This window comes from Oncorhynchus nerka, linkage group LG1 (assembly GCF_034236695.1).
Source record: "Oncorhynchus nerka isolate Pitt River linkage group LG1, Oner_Uvic_2.0, whole genome shotgun sequence".
In the NCBI taxonomy this organism is placed as follows: domain Eukaryota; kingdom Metazoa; phylum Chordata; class Actinopteri; order Salmoniformes; family Salmonidae; genus Oncorhynchus; species Oncorhynchus nerka.
The window spans coordinates 52,335,037-52,345,036 of record NC_088396.1 but is presented as its reverse complement, the minus strand read 5'-3'; the positions used below and the strand labels follow the sequence as shown (position 1 = coordinate 52,345,036).

At 47.6% G+C, this 10,000-nt stretch overlaps 1 protein-coding gene across 5 annotated transcripts in view; it reads left to right on the top strand.

The window, feature by feature from the left end:
- Positions 1 to 10,000, top strand: part of LOC115121467 (myc box-dependent-interacting protein 1) — a 50,396-nt gene that overhangs the window by 32,160 nt on the left and 8,236 nt on the right. For all 5 annotated transcript variants that reach the window (XM_065019621.1, XM_065019617.1, XM_065019619.1 and 2 more), the window contains 2 exons: positions 4,018 to 4,099; positions 8,802 to 8,924. In XM_065019621.1, coding sequence (XP_064875693.1) covers positions 4,018 to 4,099; positions 8,802 to 8,924 — 205 coding nt within the window. The remainder of the gene's footprint in view (positions 1 to 4,017; positions 4,100 to 8,801; positions 8,925 to 10,000) is intronic.

Here is a 10,000-nt window from a genome sequence, read left to right as displayed (position 1 = left end):
CTCCCTCCCCCTCTCTCCCTCTTCCCCTCTCTCTCCCCCTCTCTCTTTCCCCCTCTCTTTGTCTTTCCTCCCCCCTCTCTCTCTTCCCCCTCTCCCCCCTCTCTCTCTCTCCGTCTTTTCCCCCCTCTCTCCCCCCTCTCTCTCTCTCTCCCCCTCTCTCTCTTCCCCCTCCCCCCCTCTCTCTCCCCCTCTCTCCCCCTCTCTCTGTCTTTCCCCTCTCTCCCCCTCTCTGTCTTCTCCCCCTCTCTCTCCCCCTCTCTTTCCCTCTCCCCTCTCTCTGTCTTCCCCTCTCTCTCTCTCCCTCTCTCTCTGTCCCTCTCTCTCCCCTCTCTCTCTGTCCCCCTCTCTCTCTTTTCCCCCTCTCTTCCCCTCTCTTTCCCCCTCCCCCCCTCTCTCTCTTCCCTCTCTCTCTCCACCCCTCTCTCTCTCTTTTCCCCCTCTCTCTCTTTTCCCCCTCTCTCTCTCTTCCCCCCCTCTCTCTCTTTTCCCCCTCTCTCCCCCTCTCTCTTCTTCCCCTCTCTCTCTTTCCCCCTCCCCCTCTCTCTTTCCCCCTCTCTCCCTCTCTTCCCCCCCCTCTCTCTCTTTCCCCCTCTCTCTCTTCCCCCTCTCTCCCCCTCTCTCTTCCCCCTCTTCCCCCTCTCTCTCCCCCTCTCTCTCCCCCCTCTCTCTCTCCTCTTCCCCCTCTCTCTCCCCTCTCTTTTCCCCCCTCTCTCTCTTTCCCCTCTCTCTGTCCCCCTCTTTCCCCCTCTCTCTCTTCCACCCTTCCCTCTTCCCCTCTCTCTCTTTTCCCCCTCTCTCTCTCCCTCTCTCTCTCTTCCCCCTCCTCTCTCCCCCTCTCTCTCTCCCCTCTCTCTTTCTTTTCCCCCTCTCTCTTTCCCCCTCTCTCTCTCCCTCTCCCTCTCTCTCTTTCCCCCTCTCTCTCTCTTCCCCCTCTCTCTCTCTCCCCTCTCTCTCTTTTTTTCCCCTCTCCCCTCTCTGTCTTTCCCCCTCTCTCCCCCTCTCTCTCCCCCTCTCTCTCTCCCTCTCTCTCTTTCCCCCCCTCCCCTTTCTCTCTCCCCCTCTCTCTGTCCCCCTCTCTCTCTTTTTCCCCCCTCTCTCTGTCTTTCCCCTCTCTCCCCCTCTCTCTCTCCCCCTCTCTCCCCTCTCTCTCTTTCCCCTCTCTCTTTCCCCTCTCTCCCTCTCTCTTTCCCTCTCTCCCCCTCTCTCTGTCTTCCCCCCCTCTCTCCCCCTCTCTCTCCTCTCTCTCTCCCCCTCTCTCTGTCCCTCTTCTCCCCCTCTCTCCCCCTCTCTCTGTCTTTCCCCTCTCTCTCTCCCCCTCTCTCTCTCCCCCCCTCTCTCTTCCCCCTCTCTCTCTCTCCCCCTCTCCCCCCCTCTCTTTCCCCCTCTCTCTCTCTTCCCCCCTCTCTCTCTTTCCACCCCCTCTCTCTCTTTTTCCCCCTCTCTCTCTTTTCCCCCTCTCTCTTTCCCCCTCCTCTCTCTTCTCTCTCTCCCCTCTCTCTCTTTTCCCCCTCTCTCTCTTTTCCCCCTCTCTCTCTCTCCCCCTCTCTCTTCCCCCTCCCCCCTCTCTCTCTCTCTTCCCCCTCTCCCCTCTCTCTCTTCCCCCTCTCTCTCTTTCCCCCTCTCTCTCTCTCTCCCCTCTCTCTTCCCCTCTCTCCCCCTCTCTCTCTTTTCCCCCTCTTTCCCCTCTCTGTCTTTCCCCTCTCTCCCCTCTCTTCTCTCCCCCTGTCCCCCTCTCTCTTCCCCTTCTCTCTCTCTCTCCTCCGCCCCCCCTCTCTCTCCCCCTCTCTCTCTCTCCCCCTCTCTCTCTTCCCCCTCTCTCCCCCTCTCTCTCTCCCCCTCTCTCTCTTTTCCCCCTCTCTCTGTCTTTCCCCTCTCCCCCCTCTCTCTCTCTTTCCCCTCTCTCCCCCCTCTCTCTCTCTCTGTCTTTCCCCCTCTCTCCCCCTCTCTCTGTCTTCCCCCCCCCCCCTCTCTCTCTTCTGTCTTTCCCCTCCTCTCTCTGTTTTCCCCTCTCTCCCCCTCTCTCTCCCCCCTCTCTCTCTCTTTCCCCCTCTCTCTCTCTCCCCTCTCTCCCCCTCTCTCTCTCTCTCTTCCCCCTCTCTCTCTTTTCCCCCTCTCTCTCTTTTCCCCCTCTCTGTTCCCCCTCTCTCTCTTCCCCCTCTCTCCCCCTCTCTCCCCCCCCTCTCTCTCTCTTCCCCCTCTCTCTTTTTCCCCCTCTCTCTCTTTTCCCCTCTCTCTCCCCCTCTCTCTCCCCCTCCCTCTTCCCTCTCTCTTTTTCCCCCTCTCTCTCTCTTTCCCCTCTCTCTCTTCTTTCCCCCTCTCTCTTCCCCCTCTCTCTCTGTCCCCCTCTCTCTTCCCCCTCTCTCTCTTCCCCTCTCTCCCCCCTCTCTCCCCCCCTCTCTCTCTTCCCCCCTCTCTCTCTTTTCCCCCTCTCTCTCTTTCCCTCTCTCTTTCCCCCTCTCTCCCCCTCTCTCTCTTCCACCCCCTCTCTCTTCCCCCCTCTCTCTCTTTTCCCCCTCTCTCTTTTCCCCCTCTCTCTCTTCTTCCCCCTCTCTCTTCCCCCTCTCTCCCCTCTCTTTTTCCCCTCTCTCTTTTCCCCTCTCTCTCTCTTCCCCCCTCTCTCTCTCTCCCCCTCTCTCTCTCTCTTCCCCCTCTCTCTTTTTCCCCCCCTCTCTCTCTTTTACCCCTCTCTCTCTCTCCCCCTCTCCTGTCTTTCCCCTCTCTCTCTCTCCCCCTCTCTCCCCCTCTCTCTCCCCCCTCTCTCTCTTTCCCCTCTCTCTCTCTTTTCCCCCCTCTCTCTCTTTTCCCCTCTCTCTCCCCCTCTCTCTTCTTCCCCCTCTCTCTCTTTCCCCCTCTCTCTCTTCCCCCCTCTCTCTCTCTTCCCCCTCTCCCCCTCTCTGTCCCCCTCTTTTCCCCCTCTCTCTCTCCCCCCTCTCTCCCCCTCTCTCTCTCCCCTCTCCCCTCTCTTTTCCCCTCTCTCTGTCTTTCCCCTCCCCCTCCCCCTCTCTCTCCCCCTCTCTCTCCCCTCTCTCTCTCTCCCCCTCTCTCTCTCTTCCCCCTCTCTCCCCCTCTCTCTCTCCCCTCTCTCCCCCTCTCTCTCTCCCTCTCTCTCTGTCTTCCCCTCTCTCCCCCTCTCTCTCTTCCCCCTCTCTCCCCCTCTCTTTCCCCTCTCTCTGTCTTTCCCCCCTCTCTCTGTCTTTCCCTCTCTCCCCCCTCTCTCTCTCCCCCTCTCTCCCCCTCTCTCTCCCCCTCTCTGTCTTTCCCCCTCTCCCCCCCTCTCTTCCCCCTTCCCCCTCTCTCTCTCTTCCCCCTCCCTCTCTCTGTCTTTCCCCTCTCCCCCTCTCTCTCTTTCCCCCTCTCTCCCTCTCTTCCCCCTCTCTCCCCCTCTCTCTGTCCCCCCTCTCTCTTCCCCCTCTCTCTCTTTTCCCCCCTCTCTGTCTTTCCCCTCTCTCCCCCTCTCTCTGTCTTTCCCCTCTCTCCCCCTTCTCTCTCCCCCTCTCTTCCCTCTCTCTTCCCCCCCTCTCTCTCTTCCCCCTCTCTCTCCCCTCTCTCTCTCCCCCTCTCTCTCTTCCCCCTCTCTCTCCCCCCTCTCTCTCTCCCCCTCTCTCTCCCCCTCTTTTCCCCCTCTCTCTGTCTTTCCCCTCTCTCCCCCTCTCTCTCTCTTCCCACTCTCTCTCCCCCTCTCTCTCTCCCCCTCTCTCTCTTTTCCCCCTCTCTCTGTCTTTCCCCTCTCTCCCCCTCTCTCTCTCCCCCCTCTCTCCCCTCTCTCTCTCTTCCCCCTCTCTCTCTCTCTCCCCCTCTCTCTCTCTCTCTTCCCCCTCTCTCTCTCTCTCTCCCCCTCTCTCTCTCTTCCCCCTCTCTCTCTTTCCCCCTCTCTGTCTTTCCCCTCTCCCCCTTCTCTCTGTCCCCCTCTCTCTTCCCCCTCTCTCTCTTCCACCCCTCTCTCTCTTCCCCCTCTCGCTGTCTTCCCACCTCTCTCTCCCCTCTCTCTCTCTCTGTCTACTTCCCTCTCTTCTCTAGTGAGCTCCCCAGAGGAGCAGATCCAGCCAATCACACAATGAGTCCAGGCGGACCGCCACCCATCCCTAAGTCCCCCTCTAAGGTACTGTAGTACACACACACACACACACACACGCACGCACGCACGCACGCACGCACGCACGCACGCACGCACACACACACACACACACACACACACACACACACGTGTTTATATTAAGAAAGAACAGACAACAGATTTCCACCTCGTCTGCAGATGTCTCCTGGGAGCAATACTGGCTCCATCTAGTCTGTGACCAACTCTAAGGGAGATGCTGACATGCTCTCATTCAGAATTTTGGTAACGCTTTACAGCAAGCTCTCATAGTCCTACTGCAGAATTAGTCGTTCATCCACGTTTCTCCAAACGTCAAATTTAGGTTAAGGTTTTTTAATAAATAAAACAGTTTGAGTGTTCTGGTCATTTGAGCGTTCTGTTAATTTGAGCGTTCTGTTAATTTGAGCTTTCTGTTCATTTGTTTCAGGTTCGTTTAGAAATGGATTGGACCAAGGTGCTAGCCGTACATTTAACTTTTATTGAAATGACATCGAAAAAAAAAACAAATACAAAAAAAATCAAACATAAAGCTACATGCAGTGCAGAAAGCAACTACACACAAACAAGATCCCACAATCTAAGGTGGGAAAAAGGGCTGCCTAAGTATGATACCCAATCAGAGACAACGATAGACAGCTGCCTCTGATTGGGAACCATACCTAGCCAACAAAGAAATAGACAACCTAGAATGCCCACCCAAATCACACTCTGACATAACCAAATAGAGAAATAAAAAGGCTCTCTAAGGTCAGGGCGTGACAATTTGAGCGTTCTGTTAATTTGAGAGTTCTATTAATTTGAGCGTTCTGTTAGTTAGAGCGTTCTGTTAATTAGAGCATTCTGTTAATTAGAGCATTCTGTTAGTTAGAGCATTCTGTTCATTTGAGCATTCTGTTCATTTGAGCGTTCTGTTAGTTAGAGCGTTCTGTTATTAATTTGAGCGTTCTGTTAATTTGAGGGTTCTGTTAGTTAGAGCGTTCTGTTAATTAGAGCATTCTGTTAATTAGAGCATTCTGTTAGTTAGAGCATTCTGTTCATTTGAGCATTCTGTTCATTTGAGCGTTCTGTTAGTTAGAGCGTTCTGTTATTAATTTGAGCGTTCTGTTAATTTGAGAGTTCTGTTAGTTAGAGAGTTCTGTTAATTAGAGCATTCTGTTTATTAGAGCATTCTGTTAGTTAGAGCATTCTGTTAGTTAGAGCATTCTGTTAATTAGAGCATTCTGTTAGTTAGAGCATTCTGTTCATTTGAGCATTCTGTTCATTTGAGCATCCTGTTCATTTGAGCATCCTGTTCATTTGAGCATTCTGTTCATTTGAGCATCCTGTTCATTTGAGCATTCTGTTCATTTGAGCATTCTGTTCATTTGAGCATCCTGTTCATTTGAGCATTCTGTTCATTTGAGCATCCTGTTCATTTGAGCATTCTGTTCATTTGAGCATCCTGTTCATTTGAGCATTCTGTTCATTTGAGCATCCTGTTCATTTGAGCATTCTGTTCATTTGAGCATCCTGTTCATTTGAGCATCCTGTTCATTTGAGCATTCTGTTCATTTGACATCCTGTTCATTTGAGCATTCTGTTCATTTGAGCATCCTGTTCATTTGAACATTCTGTTCATTTGAGCATTCTGTTAAAGTTTCTGGCAATGGTTTTATCTGAGGAAGGAAATATATCTACTACCAAATGTTTCAAATTGGGGAAAAAACGAGTTTCCATAAGTAGAGACAGAGTCCTCCATCGGCGTCTTGAGAGGCAGTAGGTTTGATGTGCTTTGATTCATTTTAGAAATACAAATCAAATCATATCTAATTGTATATGTCACATTATCAGAATACAACAGGTGTAGAACCGTGAAATGCTTACCTACACAGTAAATGTATCTGAGTAAATTTGACTCAAATTGAAGACAATTATACTCTACAAAAGATAACATTTAGTCCCAGTCTAAATAGAGTAAAAATTACTCTTGTTGCAGAGTTCAATTTTCAGAGTTATTTCTACACTATTCAGTGTTTATATTTAACTCTACAAACTATAATTTACTCAATTTACACACATGGAAACAACTCTACTGCAAATTCACTTAATATAGAATTGAATATTATCTGTGTACAAGCCCTTAACCAACAATGCAGTTCTAGAAATAGAGGTAAGAAAATATTAACTAAATAAACTAAAGTTAAAAAAATCAAGTCAATCAAAAATGAACACAATAAATGTACATAACAAAACGAGGCTATATACAGGGGGTACCTGTACCGAGTCAATGTGCAGGGGTACAAGTTACTCAAAGTAATTTGTGAAGTGACTAAGTGACATTGAGATGAAACTGAATTTATGTATGGTCTTCAATGCGTTTGAGAGTGATTGAGATACATTGTCTAGATATAGTAAAATGTCCTCTGTATATAATGAGATCACTAGATCACTGGATTTGAGGTAAATCTGTGTTATTTTCTTTGATTGACAAATTGCCTGGTGCCAGGGGTTGCATGGATAATAAGAATAGCAAAGGAGAATTTGGATCGCTCTGTCTGCTGCTTTTATTGATTATGAATGGAGCAGAGCAAATATTGCCTGATATAACCAAGGCTGAGGGATTGGCATATTGTAAATACCGACGCTGGAGTAGAGAAGCAGGTACGGGGAGTCATGCATATTCTTGGTACCATTTGAAAGGAAACACTTTGAAGTTTGTGGAAATGTGAATTGAATGTAGGAGAATATAGCACAATAGATCTGGTAAAGAAAATACAAAAGAAAAAACCAACGGGTCTTTTTCTACCATCATCTTTGAAATGCAAGAGAATGGTCATAGTTAAAGCCATCACTCTGATTGTAATTCCGCTAGTGTCCGCAAAATGGCAGCCGTGTATGTGCAAAGTTTCAGATGGATAACTTCAAAAAAGACTTTTAGTGTGAAGTCCCCAGGTACATTTGGGCAAATCGTGAAGAAGACATTCACATTCATATTCCATTTTTCTGCAAATATATCATCAAATCTGTATACTTGGACTTTGATTTACCTTTCCAAGTATTAGTAGCCATATTATAAGTTCAACACTTGCAAAACAACCATTTTTCATAACTTCATAATTGGTGCTTATTTGACAAAGATACAGTTGTTCAAGTGATGGCTGCCCGCGCCATGAAGGCATCGCTCTCTAACCAAATATGGTGTCCTATAGGATATACTACACCCCTAATGAAATAATTAAGTCGTGTTACCTTCTAGGAATGAGGAATAGATACGAACGTGATTTGACTCGTTCAAACAACGTTTAGGGTGAGATTTTCACAGATTCCTTTCTTTGCAAATTGAACGAGTGGAAATACAAAACAGATCGTGCATGCTATATGGATCTTTTTAGGATATGAAAATTGATTTTATCTAACAAAACAACACTTCATGTTATCTCTGGGACCCTTTGGATGATAAATCAGAGCAAGATTTCAGAATGTGAGAGGGGAATTTATCAAACCTATCGCGGTGATAAAAGTGTTTTGTTGTTAGGAGCTCTCCTCAAACAATAGCATGGCATTTTTTCGCAGTAATAGCTACTGTAAATTGGACAGTGCAGTTATATTAACAAGAATTTAAGCTTTCAGCCGTTATAAGACACTTATATGTACCGACATTTGTTGTTTCTCTAAAATCTGCGATCGTGACACAAGGTGCTGCATGATTTACAACTGTCCCATTGATGGAATTAATTATTTTATGATTTACAGTCAGAGGTGTACAGTTCTTTATAGAAGCAGGATAATCTTTGATTGATGAATTGGGGTTCAGAAATTTGAAGTTGGCAGTAGTAAGTGTGGTGGTCAGACAAGCTCATTTTATTGATTAAAGAAATAGACCTGCTATTGTTCCTTGTAATACAGTGATTGATTAATTGGGGTTCTGATAGTAATTCCCCCTGTTTCAGATACAATAGTTAATATATCAGCTAATTGATCATTACAGCTAATTGATCATTACTGCGTAGCTTGTTGGCCAGTAAACAACTGGGACAATTTCCACGGAGGTAATGGTTGAGTCTTACTCGATGGATTGGCAAATTCTGCTCTCTGTCTTATCAATAAATTAGGTTCTGTCTTGACTTTGGAAAGAGGAATAGTTAGAGGAGGCAGGTATCCTAGTGGTTAGAGCGTTGGACTAGTTAACCGTAAGGTTGCAAGATTGAATCCCTGAGCTGACAAGGTAAAAACCTGTCGTTCTGCCCCTGAACAAGGCAGTTAACCCACTGTTCCTAGGCCGTCATTGAAAATAATAATTTCGTCTTAACTGACTTGCCTAGTTAAATAAAGGTAAAATAAATAAATAAAAACCTTATCTGAAAATAATGATTGTTGATAAAACCTTTGATAGAATCAGATGAACTTATTTAGTTCTATTTCAAGTTGATCACAGAAAGTAGGATTTTGTAGTGAAACGTTGAAATGCCGTCCCTTTTAGGAGATTCAGAAATTTGAAGTTGGCAGTAGTACGTGTGGTGGTCAGACAAGCCCATTTTATTGATTAAAGAAATAGTGAACGTGAACGTTCCACACCTTAATGTGATGTTATATGTTGACAATTATTTGAATTTGAATTCCATTAATTCATAGTTCTTTTGCAAAAGTAAGCCAACAGAAAGGCACACGTTTCAATGTATGCCAGGGGACCCTTGTCTTTACCTGTCTTTCTCTCCGTCACGTTGTGCAGCTGAGACCAGCGATGCCGCCGCGGCCTGAATCCAGCCCCTGTCGGGACATGAAACCAGAAAACATCATTAACCTGTTTGATGCTGCTGCTGCTCCTAACATCAGTGTTACGTCCCCAACACAGGTACAGCCTGTTACCTGTTCTCTTTTCCTTTATCACGTCATGCCTGACTCCTTACCCTAACCCTTACTCTACCCTAAACCTACCCTAACCCTTACTCTACCCTAAACCTACCATAACCCTTACTCTACCCTAAACCTACCCTAACTCTTACTCTACCCTAAACCTACCCTAACTCTTACTCTACCCTAAACCTACCCTAACCCTTATTCTACCCTAAACCTACCCTAACTCTTACTCTACCCTAAACCTACCCTAACCCTTACTCTACCCTAAACCTACCATAACCCTTACTCTACCCTAAACCTACCCTAACCCTTACTCTACCCTAAACCTACCCTAACCCTTACTCTACCCTAAACCTACCCTAACCCTTACTCTACCCTAAACCTACCCTAACCCTTACTCTACCCTAAACCTACCCTAACCCTTACTCTACGCTAAACCTACCCTAACCCTTACTCTACCCTAACCCTACCCTAACCCTAACCCTTACTCTACCCTAAACCTACCCTAACTCTTACTCTACCCTAAACCTACCCTAACCCTTACTCTACCGTAAACCTACCCTAACTCTTACTCTACGCTAAACCTACCCTAAATCCTACTCTACCCTAAACCTACCCTAACCCATACTCTACACTAAACCTACCCTAACCCTTACTCTACCCTAAACCTACCCTAACCCTTACTCTACCCTAAACCTACCCTAACCCTTACTCTACACTAAACCTACCTTAACCCTTACTCTACCCTGAACCTACCCTAACCCTTACTCTACCCTAAACCTACCCTAACCCTTACTCTACACTAAACCTACCCTAACCCTTACTCTACCCTAAACCTACCCTAACCCTTACTCTACCCTATCCCTACCCTAACCCCTACTCTACCCTAAACCTACCCCTACTCTACCCTAAACCTACCCTAAACCCTACTCTACCCTAAACCTACCCTAACCCCTACTCTACCCTAAACCTACCCTAACCCCTACTCTACCCTAAACCCACCCTAACCCCTTACTCTACCCTAAACCTACCCTAACCCTACCCTAACCCCTACTCTACCCTAAACCTACC